This window comes from Pyrgilauda ruficollis, unplaced genomic scaffold, assembly GCF_017590135.1.
Source record: "Pyrgilauda ruficollis isolate IOZ18807 unplaced genomic scaffold, ASM1759013v1 scaffold37, whole genome shotgun sequence".
Taxonomy (NCBI): domain Eukaryota; kingdom Metazoa; phylum Chordata; class Aves; order Passeriformes; family Passeridae; genus Pyrgilauda; species Pyrgilauda ruficollis.
Genome location: NW_024525156.1, coordinates 16,250,859 through 16,276,418, shown reverse-complemented (window position 1 = coordinate 16,276,418; position 25,560 = coordinate 16,250,859). Strand labels below are relative to the sequence as shown.

The 25,560-nt window shown below is 39.7% G+C and overlaps 1 protein-coding gene across 1 annotated transcript in view; it reads right to left on the bottom strand.

Moving 5' to 3' along the window:
- Positions 1–25,560, bottom strand: part of PHLPP1 (PH domain and leucine rich repeat protein phosphatase 1) — a 136,388-nt gene that overhangs the window by 48,788 nt on the left and 62,040 nt on the right. The window contains exons 2-3 of the mRNA XM_041475891.1: positions 14,293–14,489; positions 12,146–12,271 (exon numbers count right to left, since the gene is read on the bottom strand). Of these exons, the coding sequence (XP_041331825.1) occupies positions 12,146–12,271; positions 14,293–14,489 (323 nt within the window). The remainder of the gene's footprint in view (positions 1–12,145; positions 12,272–14,292; positions 14,490–25,560) is intronic.

Sequence of the window (25,560 nt, the reverse complement as noted above, 5' to 3'; positions counted from 1 at the left end):
CTGGATACACAGGGAACCTGCATTAAGTGCCTGTTATGGTTTGTTTGGTGTTTTCTTGTGGATGACTCTTAAGTACAGCTGTTTGATATGCTATATGTACATATATAAAAATAAAACCACAAGCAGCACAATTCAAAACTCCACAGGCAGAAGCCGCCACGGCCCAAACCAATCCCTCTCAAATGTGTTCTCATCACATCCCAAACTGCACAGACCCCTCAGACTTGTGTCACACGAAACCACTGCTGCATTTCCAGCCCCAATAACACTGGGGAAATGGCTGGGGCAGTGATCTTCTCGGAACATGGCACATGACAAGCTCTCGATGACAGGAGCTACAGCAGGAGCTGCAGAGTCAATGCTTGTCCCTGCAAGACGTGCAACATTTGACACCCACGCAGCTCAAACACAAAGCAACATCTCACTCTTCTTTGAAGTCTGTTTTTCAGTTGGGATATTTAATCATCAAAAAATATAAATAAACAATATGAAATATGCTATTTTCTCCATTCCCTGGATATTATTTTTAAATATTTTGCAGTCTGTCATTGCATTGCAATGTCCCCCACTGTAATACCAGAAGAGTAGTAATAGGATAAGGCCACAACAAACTTTGCACATCAAACCACAAAGTCCAAGGGAAGATTTTTTTCCCTGTTTCTTTTGCAACCTCAGTTATGCATCCTAGGCCTACACTGTTCTATCTTTTTTCAGTCTTCAGATGAATATGGCAAGCTAATTGTAGTTTTGAAGAAGTGATACACAATGTAGCACATGTACTACAAAAAGCCCTAGGTCTACCCACTGCAAACACCAAAACTCTGTAATTGTGCTTTTAATTTTCCCACAGCAGCAACAAAATGCAGATTTATTCTACAAATACCACCACAAAAAATGATGTTGCAGAGTACTCTCCCTCCCTTGGGTAGTATGCCCTCTGCTCCTCCCCACCTGAGAGCTGCACACATGCCAAAGAAACAGGAGTCTCCCTAATACGAAAATTCACTTTTACGCGTTACTTGTGCCACAATACACCTACAAACAAAAACAACTATTCCAAAAAACCAGCAGTACCTCTGATGCCTAGATTCCAGGCACCACTACAAATAAAAGAGATTTGCCAAAGTGTTTTGATTTTATTTTTTTCTTTATTATATTCTTTTATTATTTTTTAAAAGGAAACAGTATTCCAAGACCTATGAAAACACAGTATGGGTTCACTGTAAATCTTTATCAGCTGGCAACAAAAATACAGAAAAACACTCGCATCAACCCATATTCTTGTTTTTTGCTACACAGGGCTGAAAAACCACTTGGCTTTGTCCATCAGCATAATGACACCTCTGTCACTGAGCTATGCAACAAGACTGATTATGGTCTTTGTTTTAAAGCCTTGGCTATACTACAAAAATGATCTGTTGCTGACAATGGATGTCAGCAATGGGCACAGCTGAACCCAGCTGTATGGACAAACACAAGTCTTGTTTACACAAGGACATCTTTTGGTGAGACCTGTGGTGTGAATTTCAACCAATGCAATTATGTCTTTTCCTGTTTACCCTCATCCCATTACCTATAGCTCCATTCAGATAAGAAATTACTGCTTAGGACTTCAACAGAAGACAAAATAGCAAAACAGCCCACACTGTAAAGGCAGCCAAATTCCCAGTCTGTTTGAACTGAGTTGACAGTGTTAAATTATACCTGCTGTAGACATGCAATACAAAGGTAGTTTAATTTTTCTCCTTTAGGATTTGTTTTTAAACAGTTTGATAATCATCACATCCCACCAAGTCCTGCATAAGCCTTAACTAAACAGTGATACATTGCCTTGAAATACCTAAACTAACTTTGAGCAAACAGGTTCTCCTCACTTCAGAAGTTACCTTGCTTCAAATTCTAATCCTCCTTTCTATTGAAACATCAAAGCCCTGCTCAGCAGAGGCTCCCTCCACTGAGCTGAAGTCCACAGCCAGGAAGCACATTCCTCAGCCACAGTCAAGAGCTGAGCAACTCTAGCCTGGTAAACAATCTCATGCCAGAAAACTTAATGAAGGGGAGGGGGGAAAAAAACATTTGTTTTTTCTTTAAAGCCATGTATTTTCATTTTTTAAATGACAGCTGTTAAAATGGGTGCAGCCCAAGGGTAAAAGGGTACTGTCTTTTCTGGCATCTCCTTTTTGTTTTCTTTCAAATGTTAAATTAGATAGACGCCAACTCAAGCTAAGGGCCTCACACAGAAAATATAAAACCCAGCAAAGGGTTTTTTTGAAAGCCTGTCACTCAGATCCACAAACCCAACAGGCACTGCCACAGGTCAGAGCAGTAATTCCCTATTAAGAACAGGGCAGAAGTGCATGCCAGTGTGGCAGCACCCACGGGGCACTCTTGCCCCATCTCTCCTCTGCAGGTGAAGCAGCCAAAAGCCTCTGGTACAAACACCTCATGCCAGCAAGAATCAGGGGAACAAAAATAATTTAAACTTGTCAATTCTCTGATCTCTTTATCTCTGTACAAAGTTTTATAAACAAACAGGTCACTTTTACTTTTGGCCTTTGTGCAAACCTCTAACAACTGAAAACAGCATTAGCAAACGTGTGGGGAGGGGGAAATGCGAAGGGGATTAGCCAGAAGTTGGGCTCCCTTACTTTTCATGATAGGAGACCAGAAAAAAAATCATAGATGCGAAAGCCGATGACCCCAGTTTAGCATAAAGATCTTGAGAGAAAGAATTTGACAAATAAGGTGACATTCATCATCTGTCATTTGGAAATGCTGGGTAGTATCTGAAGTCACTACCACAATATGAGTACTTTTGTTCCTCCTGGAGGAAAAGTAGTCTTCTTCTAGAGATAATGTAGTGGTATCAATATTACCCAGGGAATGATATCAACTCTGTACCTTGGTGGTAGCCACACTGGGATGCTCACACTGAGATCCCTGCAAGGACAAGGCTTAAGATGTAACTTAGAGTTAAGTGACAGTAATTAGCTGTTGCATTAAGCTACTTATAATTCAGACATGTGAATCTCCATTTGGTGGAGAAAGGAATATTAACATCCTTAGAACAGCTTGACTGAAAATAATGCATTTGTAAATACTGCCAAAGAGGTGACAGTCTCATAAAAATTAAGAAAAACCCCTTTGCTTCTTACTATTCCTGTTAGATTTATTTATTTACAAAGATAAGCTGCTGTACTGCCAAGCATGCAGACTTTGCAATGAGCAGCCCTCCAGAAAGGACTTTCTTTCAGCATTTTTTCATTTCAGAATGGGAAAATCATGCAGCAGATCCTCATGGAAGCACTACTAAAGCATATACAAAATACTAAGTGCAAATCATGCCTGGCCAATCTGGTGGCCTTCTTATGACAGAGTGACTGCAGCAAGGGAAGACCAACCAATGTCATCCACCGGCACCTCCCTAAGGCCTTCAACACAGTCCCACACAACACCCTTATCTCCAAACCATGAAGACGTGGATTTGAAGGGTAGACTATTTAGCAGATAAGGAATTGGTGGATGGATGCAGCCAAAGTTGTGGTTAATGGCTCTCTGTCAGGTGAAAGGTAGTGGCCTTCAGGATCACAGGTCTTGTGATTGGTGCTCTCCGATGTCTTTATCAATGAGATAGTGAGATCAAGTGCACCCTCAGCAAGCTTACAGATAACAGAAGGAAGAGAAGCCATCCAGAGGGGCCTGGATAGACTTGAAAAGTGGACCTGCAAGAGCTCAAGAAGTTTAGGAAGTCCAGGTCCCAGGAGCTGCACCAGAGTCAGGAGGTGACCCCAGATGTAAGTACCGACTGGTATAAGTCATCACTGAGAGCAACCCTGTGGAGGGGGACTTGGGGTTCTGGTTGATGAGAACCCACACATGAACCAACAATGTGCACTCACAGCCAGGGAGGCCAACTACAGGCTGGGCTGCATGAAAAGGGATGTGGCCAGGAGGTCAAGGGAGATGATTCTCCCCTTCTACTCTGCCCTTGTGAGACCCAGCTTGGAGTGCTGCATCCAGGTCTAAGGTCTCTAACACAATAAAGACTTGAACTTTTTAAAGCATATCCAGAGGAAGGCCACAAAGATAATCCAAGGTTGCTCAGAGACGCTGCAGATGCCCCGTCCCTGGAAGTGCTCTAAGTCAAGTTGTATGGGGCTTTGAGCAACCTGGTCTACTGGAAGGTGTCCCTGCCCATGGTGGCAACTTTTTAACTACATAATCTTTAAGGTTTCTTCCAACTCAAACCATTCTATGATATACTATAGATTTCAGACTCTTGCCAGTAAGATTTACACTGGAAGTGTGAGTCTCCCCAGTCCCACATGGAGAGGGTGGTAGGGTTTTTTAGTTTGTGTTAAGAAAGAGATTATGCTAGGTCCTCAATTGCTGATCTAGGTTCTTTGACACAGCTGTATCATATGGAAAATTCTACAATGAGATGAACACTTTTCATGCCGTTATTCCACTCTAACTCAGAAAGGCCTTTGACCCAAGTGTTTTGTAATACAAATAATCATGGATATAGCTCTACTGGCATGTGGCCAAAAACTGGTCTCTAGCACTCATTCCCTCTTCTTCTTGGAGACTTTAATCCTTCTCCACTGACTACAAAAGAGGCCTAAGGAGAGTAAATGACCCTGAAGTTAGGTTTTGCTAATAATTCCTCTCCTTTCTTCCTTGCCGGCTAGACTTTACTTGGAAAGGCTTTCAGTGTACAGCCATTCAGGTTCAAGACCAGCTCCATTGTAACACCTTACACACACCAAAATACTGTGCAATATGTCAGTCCCTGCAATCCCCTCCTGTCTTATGGCATGTGCTCACTGCAGACACTTGGTTCCCCTGAGCTTCATTAAGAGCAATATTACATTCATTCTCCCACTTGTTCCTACTCTTTCACTTCCAGAGATTACTGAAAACACTTTGGGATCCTTCTGGATTGAACACATCTAAAAAGATAACATATACAACACCTTACTGAGCTTTCAAGTGATGCTTTCCTGTAATTATGCAAGAGCTGCACAAATTCAGCTTCACTAATACCCGAACCTGATTAAGAGGCTTCAAAAGACAGTACTTGAATGCAATTCCAGATGCTTGGGCGATACCTAGTTTTCTGTTCTCACTCTTGGCTTCAATACTTCAATAACCATTATTAACTGAAGGCAGCAAGCCCAAAACAAGAACCACAGACTCTCTAAATTCCAGCAAAAGAAAAAAAAAATAACAGTGAAACTTTAATTTCTCTGAAACACAAATTAAGAGCTTGCAGTCACCATTACACTTTAAAATCAGCTGAACTGTTTAGACATGCAAAATTAATCAGCTGAGACAAAATATCAGGGCTTCCCTCCTGAACCATTAAGAGAGACTGACTGCACTGAAACACACACAGAAGTTAATTTCCAAAATGTCAACTAACCTCATATAACAAAAAAGACACAAAAGTATAGGCTTTGCAGGGAAAGAGGAGGAGGAGGAAAACTTTCAAGTGTTATCATCAAAAGAGCAAGAAAACTGGCTTCAAGTTTGCTTTGCCCAATCTTCTGTTTTCACACTTGAGATAAGAAGCCATCAACAGCAAGAATGACCAGATATGACGACTTCAGAGCAAAGGTCCCAAATACTGAAGATTTCATGCACACAGAGAAAAGGAAGTCAAGTTCCGCATGGAAACCAGAGGTTTGTTTATGTTTGAGTATTTGTAATCACCACCAAAAGGAAGCTGTGGGTTTATTTTTAGGGATCTATTTTTAGTTAAAGCATTATCTCAACATTGTCATTTTATGGTATTAGGGGAAAAATGGTTTCCTTGTACTGAACTTAGAGTCATCATATTTCCTGTGAGTAAGGATCAGCTCCAAAAAAGACCCACTAAAAAACGAGAAAATCTTCCTGGGTTCTTTTTCCTTGACTAGACGTTGAATCAACTTTTCCAAGCGGCTAATGGTGCTGCTTAGTCTCAAGTGTGAAGAAACACAAATTGTTATTCACAAAGAAAACAAGCTTTGTTTAAAGGCTATTTTCAAAAGATGTCCACTGATGCTGGCAGTATACTAATTTTTAGGTCATATTAGAATAAAGACCAATTTTTCAGCCTCCAAGCTCAACTGGCATAAGAAACAAATCAACTACTTCATGGTCACCTTCACAGTGACCAACCAGCAGGTTCCTGACCTCCAACCTGCTCCCAAAACACACAAAACCAGGCAGCTCCAAATCACAATGGTACATTCAAACACATAAACTAAGACTATTAACCTAAAAGGAAATGTCAGAAACTCCTAACTGCAACACAAGTAGTCTGTTGTACACAATTCCCTGTAGAATGACCACAGGTGATAACCAAGAGCAAAAGATAAAAGCAGAAACGCTAATCTAGAAATTCAAATTGCATTGAAAGTAAAAGTCTACACAGTATTCCTCCAGAAGAAGGTTGCCCATTGGTTATGGGGCTTAACAGACTTGCAGAGGAGACAGTGAATTCAGAGACATAAAAGCACTGTAACAAGCAACATCCCAAATAACTTAAAATAAACTACTTTATCCTTGCATATGATTTTCCCCTACACTCACCATTGGTGCTGTTCTGTGATCAAAGCACTGCAAGAAGGTATTCTGAGCCCATTTTGACCAGTAAGCATTAGAAAAGCCTGCCCCTAATGCCTCCAGAAACAACTGAAGCTTGGTAATAAAAATCACGGCAGTGATGAACTCGGTGAATACAGCTCATTACAGTATCCAGAAATATATATGAAGTACGTCAAACACCTAGAGGGTAAGCCAAGGCAAATACATTGTAGGGCTAACTTAACAATGAGACTAGGCTTCAAGCCTTCTTTACAGACTGGAAGCTGTATTTTGTATTAAAAAGCTCTGCGTTCCACAATGAAGCTGGCATGGAAATTTCTCACACAACTTTTCCTGGCTGACTATGGCTGACAGGAGAAAGACAAGCACTAACATCTGAGAGTATCTGAAATAAAGATGAAGTTATATGCACAAGTGGATATACCTTAATTCCCATCACTTTAATTAATGAGCAAAATCTTCTGTGCTGAAGGAAAAAGCAGTCCCATGGTTGTTGATCTATCCCTGTCTCAAAGGTGGATAAAGCACAGCTGAAAAGCAGGTACATCTTCAGCATTAATGCTCAATTGTTGCTTACTGAATTTCCTCAGCACGGTTTCTGTAAAACACATCCAAAAGCCAATCATCTTGGTCTGCTATTTTGGGAATATTTTTGCAGAACTGCAGTCAAGGTCAGGAATTATTTTCTAAATTCTGCAGAATTTATATATATATATGTGGTTTGTAGCACCAAGCATGTGGTCAGAACTCAAACCTCATCAGAAGTAAATATCACTAGAGTTACAGATGAGCTTTACAGGGCTCATACTCGTCTTTTTACAACAGTTTCTGTACACAATTGTCAAATTTATACTGAAAAAATAATTAGAAGACTGAGGCAGATGGTCAGAACTAGATAACTTTAGAGAAAAAAAAAAAAACAAAAAGCAAAACCAATAATTTTGCACTGCTGCTTCAGGTAAATCTCTACACAAGTTGAGGAAAGATGGACACTATAGCTGTAGAGGATCCTGCATTACTTCCTTGAATAGTATGAGCCAAATTCTAATCTGTTCTTGTTTTCTGCTAGCTTCACAGTGCAAGTAAATGTATGAAGAGAGAGCATTCTGCACTGGCATAAAAGGAATAAGGCCAACATGGCAGCACGCCCTTCTCAGTTGAATTTGCTATTCTTGCTATTTTTACCATGTTTTAAACATAATGTACACTGACATCATCTCTCCTTTTTCACAGGCTACGGTTGTTTGGAACACCACATACTTCCATGACAGACATTTACACAGAGATGACTGAAACAGGGAAAGGAAAATATAAAAGCACACAAGGGAAAACTCTTAAATGTTGTAGGTTTTAAATCCTATTTTTGGACATTCCTTGTATTTTCAACAGCAGGACTTTTGTGTGTAGGCATCTAAGCCCCACACGACAACTTATTCCCAGCCACAGCTGTGCAACTCTGGTCGATGGTGTGCAGACACACAAGGCTCTGTGCCTGTACATCTCTCCCTACCTACACAGACAGGCACTGCTAACAGCCCTTATCCCTCATCGCCTCTTTTCCTCTACCTGCCCCACTGAACCAAGCACTAAAGCAGGAAATAATTGCCATATGAAACTGTTGACACACTTCCTACTCTCCCGCAGCCAGGAGGGGAGAGAGAGGTTCTGTGGGGTCACATAACTCATCCCAGCATGCCCAGTGGGGCACACTCTTTCCAAGAAGATAAAATTCTGTAATGCATCCTGGCATAAGCTCTGCAATACCGTATTTCCAAGGCAGATCTTGACATCCCATTTTAACTGCATGCCTTGGAACACAGAGGACTGCTAATCCTTTTATACTCCACCCAAACCATCCACGTCATGTACTGTGTCATAGGCAGTGCTCACAACAGAAATTTCACATGTTGTAAAATGGTTAGGTTTAGCTGTTAGAAACATCCCACAACAGACCACATCCCAAATAAAAGCCTCACAACAGCAAGTCCCACCAATCCCTAACACTGTATGCGTAACACCTCTCTCTTCTACATTAAGGATGTAGCTTTTCAGCTTTTGGAAGTAGCAAATGAGGAACCCCCTCATCACGTCCTCCTCACTGTTAAACACACGTTCTTTGCCCTGTCCTTCTGCATTTGACATTCAAGTAGCAAACAGTGGCAGATTTGCTGTGCAAGTAATTGTGCCAGTTCCAGAACTATCATGACAACTTTATGCAGACAAAATTCTTTAAAGCTGGGAAGATGTTCCTTTCTTTCCCCTCTGCTCACCCTTCCCAGTTGCATAAGCCTATTTTTCAACATTTGGCAAGAGAACGAATGCATTAGATCACAAAGGACCAAATCTGTTGCTGTTGTTTTCCTTTTAAGCTTCCTTAATTAGCCCTCCAGTTTTTGGAAAGTACAAGGAAAGAAATGCACTGTGGTATAGAACTATCAATCTTAACAAACAAGACAGATCTCCAGCTTTTAAAAATATTCTGTTTGAGGCTAATCAGCGTATCTAAAAGTGGCCTACTTGGAATAAGTATGTCACCAAGTTCGATATTTAGGTCAGTATTTGTGCAATAATTCTAGTCTGTCCTGAAAACAAAAGTTCTGTTCACCTCAGGACACATCCATATAGGAAAACCAATCCTAACACCTATTCACCTTCCAAAAATTTACAGAGGCAGAGCACAAGAGCGGTCTTGGCTATGATAGATTCCACTGTTAGAATGAATCTGATTATACAGGAGCGATGCTTATTTTTAATTAAATTAAACCCCAGTCTCCACAAACAGAAATTCAAATCTTTTCTAGCATACACATATTTATTGCAGGAGTGATGCATTAGGATTTGTCTCATTCTGAAACACCACTAAAAAGTCAACAATTGTCAATATTCTGTGGGGAGAAAGACTGCAGAGCAAGCATTCTCTGCAAGCCTCCTTTCAAGATTGAGCTTGTTATTTAAAAGTTAAAATAACATCATCTTCTAGCTCTTCTGAAGTATACAGAAGACAGACATTAATTTTTTTTCATAGTTAAAAACTGAATTGCACAATTTAAAGGAAATATTTTACCAGGGATTTCCTTCTGCATTAGAATTTATAATTAAAGCTTTCATTGCACTATGTAAGAATCAGATGCCTCAGTTTTCAGCAGCACATATCAGGAGCACAAAGGAGAAGAACTACTCTGAAGAACTATCACTGAATATAACACAAATGTCACTTTCAGAAAAACGTCATTAAACAACATCTGTATTTAAAATACAGTCTTAAACATTATTCATAACAACTCACAAAAGTGTAAGTACTATATACAACACCAGTATTAGGGAAGAACCTGCAGGCACCGTGTGACCTAACCCATAGCGAGCGACCAGAGGCTAAGTTTCAGAGCCATAATACCTCCCTTCCTAAATTTGCTCGCTTTTAGAAACACAGTGTTTTACACAGTATTTTCTTGGTTAGCATGATTGTTTCAGCAGCTTTGAACTTGATTAGTTCCCAAACACCTGAGGCAGAATACCTCATATACATGCTGGGGGTTTTTCCCAGCGTAAGAATGTTAGTTTGCCTGAATGACAGAGCTGAAGATTCAACTTTTGTCATTTCTTTATACATGTAAATCAGGTGTGGTGCACCTCACAATTAAGCACTTTGATACAAACAGCACCAGCTGGAGGAAATCTGAGTTACTTTTGCAGCATTACTAGTTTCTCTGTTTCTGTTCTTCAGAAACAATGTTACTGTACAGCACTTCCCACACCACTGCCTTGCATACAATCATGCTTGTCTCTGTTTTTCAGTCTCAGGACAGGAACCCCAAACATCAAAAAAACAACTTGAAGTGGCAAAGAACTATTTGAAAATCCATTAATGCAGAATGACAATTTTCAGGTTTGGGGGCTGGGGAGTTGGGGTTTAAAATGCCTTTATTTTTCCTCAAAGAATGTTTTACCAACTAAAAGAACAGCATAGAGAGTTTCTTCACTTCTGACAGTCTGAAAAGACACTTGAAACTATGTATTTTCTTTCTACACTTACATAAGAATGGGAGGTTATTGGGAGTGCATGGGGATATTTTCTCATGCTGGCTATCATCCCGACGCTGTTAGTCATTTGGGTGAACCAGAGAGAAAGAGAGAAGCACAGCATGGCACAGAACAAGCTTAAGCTGCCAGTAATTCAGAGGGGCTTTCTGGCCATTTATCTCTAGCTCTGAAGTTCATTGTTTTCCACTGTTTTCCTCACTCATTAGATTTGCCTTTCATTTATCTGATGTCAAACCCTCTGGAGATGAAAGGACACTAGTGTCCTAGAGACAGCCCCAAAGCGACAAGGACTCAAAAACCTGACAGACCGTGCCTCACCATCTCATAAAACTTGCCTTGGGGATTTTTACCTTGAGGTTTAACAGACCTAAGCAGATATGCCAGAACAGCTTCTTTAAAAAGAATTTTAAAACTTAACTAGGAAAAAAAAACCCTAAAAGACATTTTAAATTATGCATGTACTAGAAGGTGCATTAGTTACTGTTTGAAGAAAGTCTGACATCCAATCAAACCTTTAAAAAGTCCACAACCTAGGCTGCATCACTGGCAATTGGCTGGATAATACATTATTGCAATGTAAAGACAAAACAGATCTAGTGCTACATGAGTGTCTCCAAGTAGTGCTACATAAAACTAAGATACTTTTACATAGTAAAGAGCATGGAAAGTCCTATCAAATAGGAAACTAATGAACAGTTTAGGGCCAACTACAAAACCAAACAGAGCATACTGACAGCACAGTAAAAAAACTTCAGTTGTAATAAGTATGAAAAATATAAGGGTGCAAGATATATAGAGCTTTAGCAAAAAAGTAGCAGGGATTAAGAGATAAAACAGACAACTGCAAAAACACCTTTCAACAACAGAAAGTGGAACTGAAGAGTTAAACAAAACAATGCATGCCCTAAATTCCTATAATTAATTGTGTTCTAAGCCCAGTATAAAATTTACTTTACAAAGGTTTTCATTAGTAATCTTTTTCTACTGACAGAAAATTATTTGCTTATTACAAATAACCCAAAAATCAAATAGTTATTAAACCAGAGAGAGGTTCAGCAACACTTCAAAGCAGGAAAAAAAAATCCTTTATTCTAGCAATTTAATATTTAGGTTCTATGTAAGGAATGAATTTTAAAAACCCTGACATTATTTTATGTTTTAATAATACTGAAAAAAAGCTTTTTAACTGAAATACTGACAGTTGTATTTGTCATCCTTGCTATTATAATGATCTCAGTAGATCCATTCAGCTGATAAGAAAATGGAAGAAGTTCAGTACAGCACTTTGCTTACACAACCTCAGTAGAAGGAGGTGTTGGTGTAAATGCAGAAAAATTCACCTCCCTATTGCCTGTTACCACGAGCTCTCAAATCTGGGTATTTCCATACAACACGAACAGCCGTTCTTGACAATCAACCCAGAAGAGGAACAGTATTGCTGCATGGAGAAACTGAACTGGGGGAAACTCTCCAAACATCCCATTCACAGCAGAGCTAGCAGCATTCTCACCTTTGATGCTTGTCGCAGCCATCGCAGATATTCAGTGAAGTTATCAAAACAAATGTAGTAGGTCTGGCTTTGAGGTCCAGAGGAGCTAAATGCTAAACAGTGCTGGTGCTTTTTCACTTCTTCCACCTATGACAGAGACACAAAACTGTGAGTCAACAAGAATCAAAACTCTCTTTGCAGAACTCCCCAAGGCAAAGTGTGCCCAAGAACAGATCATCAAGTAGAGCCCAACTAACCATCTCAAAAACCTAAGCTGGATCTTGGGTATCAAATATTCATTAAAACTGCACAAGTAGGAATGAGAAAAGGAGGAGGACAGAACTAACGGAGAAAACCACCAAGAACATAAACATTTTAATAGAAACTGAATACCATAAAAGGTTTGCCAGTGAAACACATTTAAGGCTGTTTTTATGCAACCTAAAAAAATACAATTTTTACTCCCTGGTTATTAAAAACAAGCTTAACAAAATGCTTCTCTTACAGCCCAATTAAATTCTTTGGCATTTCTCAACTTGTTAAAAAACACCCAGAGTACATCATTCTGCTACCATACACGAGAAGTCCCACACAACTTATGGTCTCAATGTCTCAGTACAGCATTTTGGAAAGCCTTTGCAAACCAGGAAGTGCAGAGTATTTATGGGGATGAGGAAGAATATTTTTTGAGCAATAATTTAAAAAACACTTAGTTCTGTGCCAAGCACCCTCCTCCCAAGCTTTGTCAGCAGAAGCCCTCAGTACATTTTTCTGAGCTTAGTTATCCTTTTCTTTTAAAATTTTTTCGTTAACTTTCTGCTTAACATAGTCTGCATGTTTTATATCACATAAGGCATTTCTGTGCAAAAGCTGCTTAGAAATTCCACATTAAGCAATTAAAATGGTACATAATCTTTTCCCTTGTAAAATTAAAAGAAATATTGAGATAAAAAGAATATTTATCTCAAAGAGAAGGCTGATGGGAATCTTAATCCCGTCCTTTCCAGCAACCTACAGCCAGGAATACAATTCATTCTCCAGAGTTCACACACTGTTGCCAAAAGAGGACAATGTTTCTACTTCAGTATCTCCCAGGAAGAGTTGGAGAATCATGTGAAGAATCATAAAAGAGGCAGGAAAATCAGCTCACAGAAGACAGCTCTGCTTTTCACACTGCTAATATAGAATATTAATGAATCAACTCTAGTCTGCATATATAATACTGTGAAGCTTGTTTATCTCGAAATAACTCTTTAGAATTCAACTTACCACTATGTAAGGGAAAGGAAAATTACTTAAGGTATAAATTCATCCTCAAGATTATAATTCTCTTCCCATTTTCCAAGTTAAACAAGCCAATAATAGTTTTCTGAAACACTGTTTAGGTTAAAACAGTGATGCTGTAATCTTACGGTCTTCACTACAGTTTCCCAGAAGAGCTAAGGTTGGAAGGGACCTTCAGAGGCCATCTGCTTCAACACCCTGCTCAAGCAGGTCCACATAAAGGCAGTTGCCCAGGACCATGTCCAGATGGTTTTTAAGTATCTCCAGGGGTGATAGATATGCCATCGCCCATCTGGGCAACCCATGCCAGTGCTCAGTCACCATCCCAGCAGGAAAAAATAAATTTTGCTGTTGTCAGTCTGGAAGTCCTGGGTTTTAGATGTAATCTATCAGAAAAAAGTCCTGTTTTAGCTTTTCACAAGGAAAAATGTTTGTTGCTGTTAGCTTACAACAGACTACTACTCGTACAATGCTGAATACTCAAAACTCCCGCAATGTTCAGAATAAGCCCATGCCCTTATTTGTTAATTTTCAGAACTTAAGAATAGCCCAGCATGGATAAAACCTGGATAAGGAGGAATGGCAGAGACCACATGTTTGTACACAACAAACCTGCATGCTGTGTACTTTGGCTGTATGCTACTGCATATATAAACCACTTGACACTGCACACTGATTGTGCATACATTGCTTTTCTTTGTAGTTTTAATTCAAACATTCTAAATTGTTAAATGTGACTGACCGTAATCAAAAGTCATTCATATATTCTGAAAATCCCATTTATAGAAACAAGCTTTTGGAGGGTCAGAATCACCCTAATTGAACACAATCTTCTCTTCATAAAGAGACACGGGTTAACTGAGCAAATAAATAAAATATCTTACTTTTCCACCAATTAAAGGGAGGACATGCATCTTTCCAGTCTGGCTTTCTTTTACTGATGAGACAATTAGGCATGTTCCACAAAGGATAGCTTGGCGTCTTGTCCATCTGTTGACTGGCAAATGTATTTTCCCTTTTCGAACATTGTACATTCCTGAGAGCTGAATCCGTTCGGAGCTGCCAGTGCTGTGGGGCTTTCCTGAAATAGAAACAAAAGCATCCAGTTAATCACAGAAAATCTTTGCCTCTTTCACTTAAGTCATCCTGAGACTTGATCAAGAAATTTTCAAGCTACAAACTGCAGCATGGCAAATGACGTACAGCTTCAAAACCATGCAAGCAGGTAATTTAATATTAGCTTCAGTGCAGACTTTTTCCATAGGTAGAAGGACATGACAGGTTGGTATCATGAGGAGCAGGTCACATTAAATAATCTGCAATAACCACAGAAGCACCAATTAATGGTATCAGCCTTCTCTCTGACAATCAAATGTTCATCCACAACAATAAGAAATAGGCTCCTGCTGAATTCACAAGGCATGTGGTAACTGCAGAAGGGAGTGACGATGTAGTGCATGCCGACCCATGTCTTTGCATTTCCATGTCTCTTCTGGCTATCCTTCAGGTCGCAGTTCAAACAGCTTCAAAAGCTTCCCAAAGAACACAGGTCCTGCCTCCCCCAGCCTGCACTGCTCAGTCCCAACCCCACAGCAGAGGCAGCCAGCCATGACATTAGCAGGGGCAACCGAGATGAAATCTCCCAAAGACCCTGCTTTAGTCTGAGTAAAGATTTGGAAAGAGTGAAGTTATTTTGTCCATATTACAATTAATTCACTATTTTTAGTAATTCAGATTATTAGCATAATAATCAATGATTTGGTCTAATCTACTAATTAGACCAAATCTGTTAAATTACTTTAAATGTCTCAGATTCTACTAATCTAATCTATCAGTAAGATTCTACTCTATAGAAAACATCACGAGCGATGGCAACACAAAGACAAGCATCTCTGCTCTTTCAGGATGTAAATGGGAGGCACAATTTACTCATTCTAATCTGATTTATATACACCAAGTTACCCTATCAAACCTTAAACAGTCCAGCCCAGATTTGAGTCATCCAAATACATCTAAGTATTTTGCAAACAGAGACAAGAGCTAATCATGTTCATGTTAAACCAGTTCAAATTTATGTAAGAACACCAGCGTCCGCAAACCTTGGGAGGGAGTTCCCCTGGATAAACAAACCAAAGAGTATGTTAATTTCAAGTAGCTTCCCCATCACGATAAAAGATAAATGGCTAATTTCCCTGCACTAATATTTACCAAAATTCCTAAATACAAGGAATTAATAACTCATTAGGACTCTAGAAAAGCAAAGCGATGATTCTAACACTAATATTTCAGAGCTGTGCCTACTGATCTCCAGCAGTGACAAGTGCTGCACACTATTACTTCAACTTGCTATTATTCCTGCTTGCATGACAGCTCATTTGTTTCAATGAGTCTGCTCTTGCCTTCAAATTATCTACAGAAAGATAGAAGACACCTACCACATGCCCTATCCACTGCCATTCTCTCACCCCTGCCTAGCCCACGCCAATTCTTGTCCTTATCTTTAAAAGCAGCATTTTTGAATCTTCCTGCCAATTTAATGAGCCAACACTTGGCACAGTTACCCTCAAGCCTTGCTCTGCTCTAATAAACACTAGCATTTAGGCTACCAATGTCTGCCAGTTTGGATCTGCAGGAATATCACTGTTGCTTGAAGCTGAAACACTGAAACTTTAATGCCCACAAGGTATCAGCATCAAATTCAAAAATAGGTGCTTCAAGAAAGCAGTAGTTACACTGCCAAGCAAATTCATATCCAACTACAGAAGCTGTGGATTAACTCTTTGCCTAACAGAGGGAAATAGGACACCCTTTCCGTCCACAGCCACAAGACAGGTGATAGAGAATACAAGTGAGTAAATTACAGCAACTCAGCCTTAACAAACACAAAAGCTGAATCAAACACTACATTTGGAGTATGAAACATTTCATTCTTAAAGTAACTGAGAATTTATCTAGCTTGTGAGGAATGCCACAGAGCCCTGATTAAAGAATTAACACACACAAACAACCACATCTCTGTAATGGGAGTAAAAAGTGCTTGGTAAATACTAATAGCACAACTGCATATGGAATAGTTGTCAGAGATGTGTGCAGTTGCACCCCTAAAATTTTGTTTTATAATCATCTTCTCAGGTCTGTTTTCTGACTGTGTGCTCTCTAACTTCCCAGGAAAAGCTGAACATGCTGCAGATAGAAATCCCTTAACTCAATCTCTTGGGAAGACAAGCTCATTTAGCATTTCAACATAACCAAATGCAACTTTCATAAACATTCAGGAACAAAGGGCATAATTTGCACTTAATCTGGGCAGACCTGTGTCCTGGAAAACACCAAACCTCAGAAATTTTTTAGGAATATCATGGATAGCAGAGAGTATGAGCACTGGCTGCAGTGCTGCAGCCAAGATGCTCGGTAGGAACCACAACAGCATTCTGGGACAATCAAGTAGTAGCATTATCCTGCCCAGTCCAGAGGTAAAATAGACTACCACACTAGGTACTCACACCTCACAAGAGGTACTGGAAAGCTGGTCTTGGAAAAAGTTACAGGAGAAAATTAATTCAGATGCCTGAGAAATCTGCTTTCTAGGACCAGTCCCTTTGGACTAGTACATGATGTTAGGCACAGCTGGACCTGTAAAACTACTCAGAAGTATCTAAAAAGTAGCTCCTAATATTTCATGTAAATTCTCAGTTTGTAAGTCACAAGATACAGCAACAATTAGTATCATTAGTAAAGGTTTACTAAAAAACCTGGAAGAGAGCTATCACTAGAAGTATTCCTGCTAGATATGAACTATTTGACTAGAAAATTACTGGAATAAGAACCTTCAGTTACTCCTACAAATACAAAAAAAAAAAAAACAAAAAAAATTAAAAAAAAAAAAAAAAACAAAAAAAAACAAACAACCAAACGCCCTTTAAACTCAAAAGAACCCTTCAAAGGATTTAAGGTGCTTTTTCCCAGAAAGAATTGTCCTTTGCTAAGTGAAAGGCAGAAGGATCTTGATGGGAACATACAGAAATAAACACTGGACCAATTTCATTAAAGCAAATGGTTTCTCTCTTCCATTTCTTGTCTACTTCACTACATAACCAACCATCTGGTTGCACCAGATGATCTTTCAAGGTTCCTTCCAACCTGGGCTCTTCCCTGTAACTTGAAAAGCTCATGTTTAATATTGGATCACATGTTGTTGCCTGAGACGCAATCTGCTCACATATTCAGTTTTCTTCCTGCTTAAGGACTGTCATCATTGATATTTGATAAAACATTGTGATACTATTATCATGCAAGTGCAGGGAAAAAAGAGTCAAAAGCTACTAGCTTATTTTGATTTTAAACGGAGGTTAATCAAGGACACACCAAGTAGCTGTGGAACTAATTTCCTAGATTCATAAATCCAACCAAGTATTTTTTGCAGGTAACTGTGAGCAAAAGCTGTTTGAAAAGTAGCAGCCTTGCCTACTAAAAAATAAGCTTGGACAGACAGCTTTAAAGAGCTCAGGTATTAGCTGCCAAGAGAGCATAAAAGCAGGAAAAGTTTAAATGACAGTGAGCTCTGCTACAGCAGAAGTGGGATAGGGTTTGGAAAGAGTGTGAAGCGATCTAAGGCTGGCTTAGATTCCTCACTTCAGGGAGGAAAGCAGCAGGTGGCAGAGTCTCCTGCAAGAGGGCTCATCCCTGACAGCCTGGGGAGTGGAGGACAAGGGAAAGGCTCGGAACTGCGCCTGCCTTTTCTATGACCTGGAAAATAATCAAATCAGAAGGCAAATGACAATTTTTCTTCCAAGTGTACAGAAAGATGGGGAGCAATTTGGACTACAGCAGAATGCCTTCAGGCCAGGAATCAAACACCACAAATTACAGCGTAACTACAGCATCACCACCAAAAATCTGTTGGTTTTGAGGTACCCTGCCTCTAACAGTGCCAGTGGAAGCACTGTTTTCAGTAAAAGCATCAGCAGTTCTGAAATTATGTTCCTCAATCTGCATCATAGACCTCCCATTCAAGATTTAGAAGGCTGCACGAGATTCACATATAGATGATTCCTCAGTTTTAACTAAACCCTGAAGAAAGCAAATGAGTTTTCACAGGGCCTGTGATAATATACCAAAGCCAACAGGCGTGCAGATAAAATGGTAATGATAATCCTTTGTGACTTGAAACATAAATTTGAATCCTGCCAAAAACTTAAAATATAATTATTGTTGCACTGATCAGAGTGAAGGCAAATAAGCCAGAACATCCAGAAGTCACATACCAGAAAATATTTTTCAAATGCTAAGCCCAACCAAAGCAGTTTGAGTATTTTAGCAAGAAACCATAAAAAGATTATTTTTCATTCCTGTCAAGTCTCCAAGACTACAGCAACTCCTAAGCACCCCCACAACAGGACTTTTGTTCTGTGCAAGGCATTAGAAGAGATGCCTCAAGGAATTATGAGCAGACCACTCATTTGGCTATCTTGGTATTCATGGCTGAATTCCTCTCAGTTTTAACTCCTCCCAGGTCCTGGAGGGAGACTAGCGGTATTCACAACAAGAATAAAGAAAAGCAAGGAATTTGACTGAAACAGCAGGACTGTCTTTAGAATCACAGAACCTACCCTGCTTCATAGGAAGCAGGATGGGACAGGAGTAATCTTTCCATGATGTTAAAGAACTAAGATCTCACCACAAGCAGGCTGAGGAAGCTCCAGGTACACAACACACTGACATCCCGCTTGGTGCAGAGACTTGAAACTTTATTAAATAAATACCCGCAGCCACTTGCTATGGATTCTGGAGTAAAGCTCTTTATCCCAGCAATGGAAGGCATATGGAATACATTATCATCAGAAGTTATAAAATACCAGCTCATTATGGGACATAAAAGTACTTGGGGAGAAAAAAAACCCTCTCTTCAGCAATACGGCCGATTAAGTTGCAAGTACTTAGTATTCCCCCCTGTTTGAAAAGTACAGCCAATAAAGTCTGTCTCTAAAGAGTGACTTAAGACATTACCAAAATAAGAGCAGGGAAAAGTGTTGACATAAGAAACACGTTCACTTCTGTGCAGCAGGTCTTATTTTTATTACTAATATTGGTTTGATGGAATGAAAACTAAAAATTCCTCGTGACCTGCATGGTGCAGGCAGCCCATCCAGCTGGAGAGACTGCCCCCCCAAGCCACCTCGGGTATTTGCCAGTAGTAAGAGAGGCTTAAGTTATTATTCAGCTGGAACAGTGTTGAAGTTTGAGACTTCTCAGAAGTGACTGAATTAACTCTGAGTCTCTAATTTAGGGATGTACTTTTCCTGCTACAGCTGGGCAGCTGCAGAGGTCATCATCTCCTCTGCACAGTGTTGGGCCCCCAACCCGAGGCCAGCATTGCATCAGCCCTACCACATCAGCTGTTCCTTGCAAGGTGTCCCCGAGGCCTTTCAGACAAAACAGGCTGCTTTCATTTCTTGCTTCTCTTGACTGAGAGGCCTTAGGGACAGCTCATGGTGAGTAGTTCAGCATGGAGAGCAGAGGAAAGGCACGTAGGGGCCAGAGCTGTGACACAGTGGCTGCTGCTGGAGAGGATATGTAATCAAACCCACCCACGGCTTTCAATAAGTCATTTCAGAAATAAGATATTACACACACTAATATTCTGTGAATATCAATTCTTCTACGCATTGGAGCAAAAGAACACCCAAAAACCACCACTGATCTGAATCCACTTGGGAAAGCTGGGCTATTCCCTAGCTGGTCGGGGGAGCCAGCAGGGTGGGTGGCAACCTCTGAGTTCACACCTGGAGCACCATCCCCACCACGCTGCTGAACTGAAACCAGAACAGCTCATCCCACCTTGCCTGTGAGCCTGCAAATGAAAGCTCAATGCTGGTCCTACCTCAATAGAAGTGCAAAGAGGCCTCAATTAGCTCAAAACACGGAAAGCCCTTGAGTGTCATTGCCCCCCTTTTGGGAAATGACACCAGAAATGCTGTTGCTGAAACCTTACTGCCAAATCATTCTGCAGATTTCTACTTTTGCTAAACCCCTTTCATTAAATACACATGAAACTACTGCCTGCAATGTTTTTGAAGCTTTTCAGTCATGTAAGGCTGCTTCCCCTTTCATTCTCGTCAAACTGAGGACAGCAGTGATGACTTCAGGCAAGCCCCAGTGCAATGAGATGTATAAAAATAAAGCAGCAAGTTGGATTTAAAAAAGAAAAAAGAGGGTGGCAAAGGAAGCAAAAAAAAAAAAAAAAAAAACAAGCAAAACCTCAAACTATTGTACTGCTCTCATTTTTTATTTGAAACTTACAAAGAAAACCTACATACAGACACATGCTTATTAGAAGTATTTTTCTTGTCCACAGTGTCATAATTTAGGAACAAAGGCACAGAATTAGCAGGTTTTATATTTAACTAAGACCAAGGATTCACCTCACAGTCTCTACTAGCAGGCTGCTTTTGCAAAGGTAACAGACCAGTAATATATATCAAAGTTTCACCTGTCAAATCATTCCAAAATCAGCAATTGAATTTTTGCCTTCAAACCTACTTAGACTCTTAAAGATTGTTGCAAGATTTAACACAAGGCTGCAGACTGATTCTATACTGCTCGGTCAAGGAGGAACTTGGTCACTATGATACTGTTCTTAAGGACATTTAACTCATGTAACCATCAGCAAAGTTCCACAGTTTACTCATTATACTCCTCATTTTGCTGCACTCTGTATTGTATGGGTGCTGGGGGAAAGTGAACTAGTTAAGTATCCTTTAGGAATTCGCAGTTCAAGCTCTACTACTTGAAAGCTCTACTACCTTTTCACCTGAGTAAGAAAAGCAGACTCCAAATGACAAATTTTACTGAACTGTGTTAAACTCATCCTTTCTTTAAGGAAACATTCACTATAAGACAACACTGGCAGAGTAGAACATAGACAAGCCTTTAGTCTCTGTAAAACATGTTCCTCCTACTTTACAGGAAGATCACCCTTAAAAGCAAGGATTACCACTACATGATATGATACAATAAAACACAGTTAATAGTTTTATAGCCATAATCCTGCCTTCCACTTCAGAGTAAATCCTCACTGGAGGAAAGGTTTGTATGTATTTAGTAACTCAGAAAATATCCCTCTTTCCCCACTGAGACAGAGTTCCGTCTTTGTTCACTTGATCATTCCCTTTATCTTGTTCTCAACAAGACTCACCATCTTGACACAGGAGCCCTAAAACCATGGTATCAACACTTCAAATGTTGTTACAGGCGTGTACTGTAACAAAAATTACTTCTCTGAAAAGCTTTTCCGTCAAGTGCCATGTAGAACCATGGATGATGGCTGTAATACCTCTAATGTCAAAAACAAAGTATCAAAGTACATAAGCATATATAAGCAAAAGCTTCTGAAGGAAAACCTAACAGTGATTCAGCAGAATTCACTGAAGAGTCACTGTTAACCAGCACAGCTCCTACACTAGGATAACCTCATAAAGGCAACAAGCTAAAGCAGAATATGTAGCAGCGGACACTATTTGCAATTAAAAGCACGCAAGCACAGTGGAAATTCATCTGGATTACTATGTAGAGAGAGCAAACACAAAGCCTTGGAATGCAATTGTTCTGACTGTAGCAAGTGAACTCAAGATCTAGCTGCTTCAATGTTATTTTGACAGATTTTGAAGTTCAGTTTGTACAAGCAAACACCCATAAACACAGACTGACCCCCAACAAACTCAAAACCCACCTGGTTCTTAAACTCTTCACCCCATCTATCCCTACAGGCTACTCCTGCAGCTGAAACATGGGCCCTTCACATTCAAACTCTCAGATCTTTGCACCCCCATTCACTTCACTTGTCTGCAGGAAATCCAAGCAAGTTACATGCAGGCAGGGTTGTTTACTTTAGCAAAATAAAGGTGCACTTGATGGCCAAACTTCTGCTAGCATTAAAAATAGAATGGAGATGCAGGGTGAATTCTGTTGTTTTGTTCAAATATCTTATTTTGAAGAAAGCTTATAAAAGGGAGAGTCACCTGCTTTCCAGTAGCAAAACTCAATACCAACTCTTTTGGGAAAGAACCATATGTCACCTCTCCAAGGAGAAACAACTGAAATATCCTGAAAATGTACCACCATGAAAAAAGTCATCTTCCTCCTGTGCTTTAACGAAGTTGCAAAGAGCTGCAATATTGGTCTAGAGGCTTCTAGGAAGTCTTATCTAAAACAACTTTCCCATCTTGAACTTAGGATTCATTTAAGGAAGCTACTGACTAAGTTCTTCAGTGACATAATCTACCAAGTATTTTTGGTCCAAGTAAATTTAAAACAGAGTTAGTCTTATACTGGGAAGACTTGTGCTAAATTCTGGTCAAATTCCTTACATGTATTTCTTTAAAAGAATACTTTAGCAATACATTTCAAGTTATCCCTTATTAAGATGGTCTCAAAAAACTCCACTTTCAAGTTATACAGTTCTATGCACTGATATTAAAGAGGTGAAAACATAATAGATGGGGCCAAGAAAAAAGACTTACGAATTCACCAGTACTTGCCATGACTTTTATGACAGCATGTACAGCTTCTGTAGGATGGGACCCAATGAATGCTCAAGTGACCTTTCCCCTTTCTTCCCAATTCAGGCCATATAAAGCACAGCTGAACAAAATGCTGAAAATGCACTTTTTTCTGGTGAAGTCATGCAAAAATTGAATTCTACTTGTTATACTCCCAACGCACAATAAAGCCACAAGCGCAGTAAAATTCCTGGCATCCCAAAGGATACTTATCCTGTCTAAAGCAATCGCTGTATTGGCAAAAGCTCTGAGCTAACCAACTGTTTTAGGCAAAGCTTGAGTCTTGATGGAATTGAAGAGCAAAATTACACTGAAGTTAGCAGCAGCTTTCAGGTTTTATCAGTGTTAGATGCTCAACATGAGGCATGGCAATGTAAGCTCAAAATAACCACTTGAACACACACTCCTCTGAGAAGGAAGAGTGACAGCCCCTGGCAGAAGTTCATCTGTATTCCTTAGTACTACAACAGAAATGTAGGAATCCATGCTCCTCACCAGCAAAAGTTTAGCAAATCCCCACATGCCCTTGGAACGTACCTGCCTTGCCCCAAGGAGGGAAGATGTGGGTAGTCAAACATTTTTTGAAAAGCTACAGAGGTACACGTGTGCGTGCTACATCAAGAATTGCTTTGCATGAACTTCTTACATAACACAAATGTCATCTTTCAAAGTGTTCTAGACTAAAATTCCATCAACTACAAGATGATTGAGCTATTTTGTGTGTTAAACTTATTCAAGTTCCAAGTACAGTGATTTTTCTTCTTGTTCTTTCATCAGAAGAAACAAGTCAGGCATCCTACATATCTAAAAGCATGCAGTGATCTAAATCCTTGCTAAGGTGAAACATTTTAAGTATGACACTTACTATCGCTGTACCAGCATTGTTGAAGAGATCAAAATCTAAACTCAAGATTTATCATAGGACCCAACTGATAAACAGCTTATATAAAAACAATTCTGTGGAGTATTGCAAGGCTATTACTCGCCATCTCAACTGTGTCTAGTTTAAAAAAATCACAAATAACTGTGATATAAAATGATACTGAAAAATTTATAACTTGTCAAGTCCCTCCAAAGTTTAGTCCTGCAAAGAGAAGGCCAGAATTCTGGATTTGGAATTGGCAACATCTACAATCAAAAGCCACAATACCTAATAAATAAAAAGAGAGGAAACTAGTAGGTAAAGATTGAGCGACTGCTTTAAATTGCACAAAGGCAGAGAAATACAAAAGCCAGAAGAAACAGCACAAGCAATTAGTCAGACTTATCTATCATTTAAAATTCAGTTTCATTAACATGAGATTTCAAGCTATTGCTAGAAGGAGTTCTGGCTGACCTTATAATCCAATCTTACTCCATCGTATCAGCTAGAGTGTTCATAGCTTGCTAGGTAAGCTTAGTTCATACATGTTATGTCTGTACCTTGGCTGCTTTTCCCATGCACTAGTCATCAATATTTGTACGTGCATGTGATTTTATGTAGTATGCTCATGCAAACCTTTTGTTTCAAGGAGCTAGTCAGAGCAATAATGGTTTTGGTTCTGACTTCAGTAAGTAGGCATGGAGTACATATTCAGCTGAAAGTGAGAGCAGCAACAAGGCACAAGGACACTTTCAGTTGCCTCTTTCTCCCTCTCTTACAACACTGTAGAGGCTGTTCCTAACACCACTCTTAACAGCCCTTCCTTTTCACTTCTCATCAGCAAAAGCAGCTTCAAAGAATCACACAGAAGCCTGGATGATGAAAAAGGAGAGACAGAATTTGCAGATACACTTGGAAAGCTTCACTACCTGGATTTCTGCCTGCTTATACCCATCCACCTTGTTTCCTTGCTAAAGAACACAGACCCTTTGATTCATGCTAACTTGACTTCAATCATTCAAGTGTTTTCTTTTTCCAAATTTACATGACAAAGGTTGGATTATGCTGATATATATTAAACGTGTGTCAGCAGCAAAATTCTGTGCCTCAGACCACATTGGGGCGGGGGGGGGAACACAAGACAGAAGTTCGGAAAGCTGATTTTATAAAGTGTGAAGAAGAAAGCAGTGGGGAAAGATATGCATCATGAAGAAACATGAAAGAGAACATTTTTCTCAATGCTTTTCTACCCCTGGAAACAGGCAGAGAAGATTTATCACATGCCCACAGATATCAGGTTTGACACAGTTTCTTCTCTTTCCTACCTCAGAGACTAGGAGTAACTGGATAGCATATGGGAATTGTCTAAGAGTGCACATCATACGGTTTTATTACAAAGGAGAGGAAAAAACCAGAAGACATTGGTTTTTTCCATTCCCTTTTTAAATTAAATCAACTATCACACATCTGAGTCATCTCCAAACCCATCAGTTTTCTGTCCAAAGCACTCCATGGGTCTGTGAAAGGACAGTCACAAGTCCTAGCTCATAAGCCTGACTACACTCTAAAGTTTCTTCTTTGATGCTATACATCCCTAGAAGAAAAATGCTGAAAATTCCCACACCCACAGCAAGAGCAGGAAAAAGCCTGTACAAAGGTCCAGTTTCCCAAATACACAGTTTGATTTGGAGCTCCTGAGGCCTCAGGAAGTTATCTAGGAGAAATCAAAACAA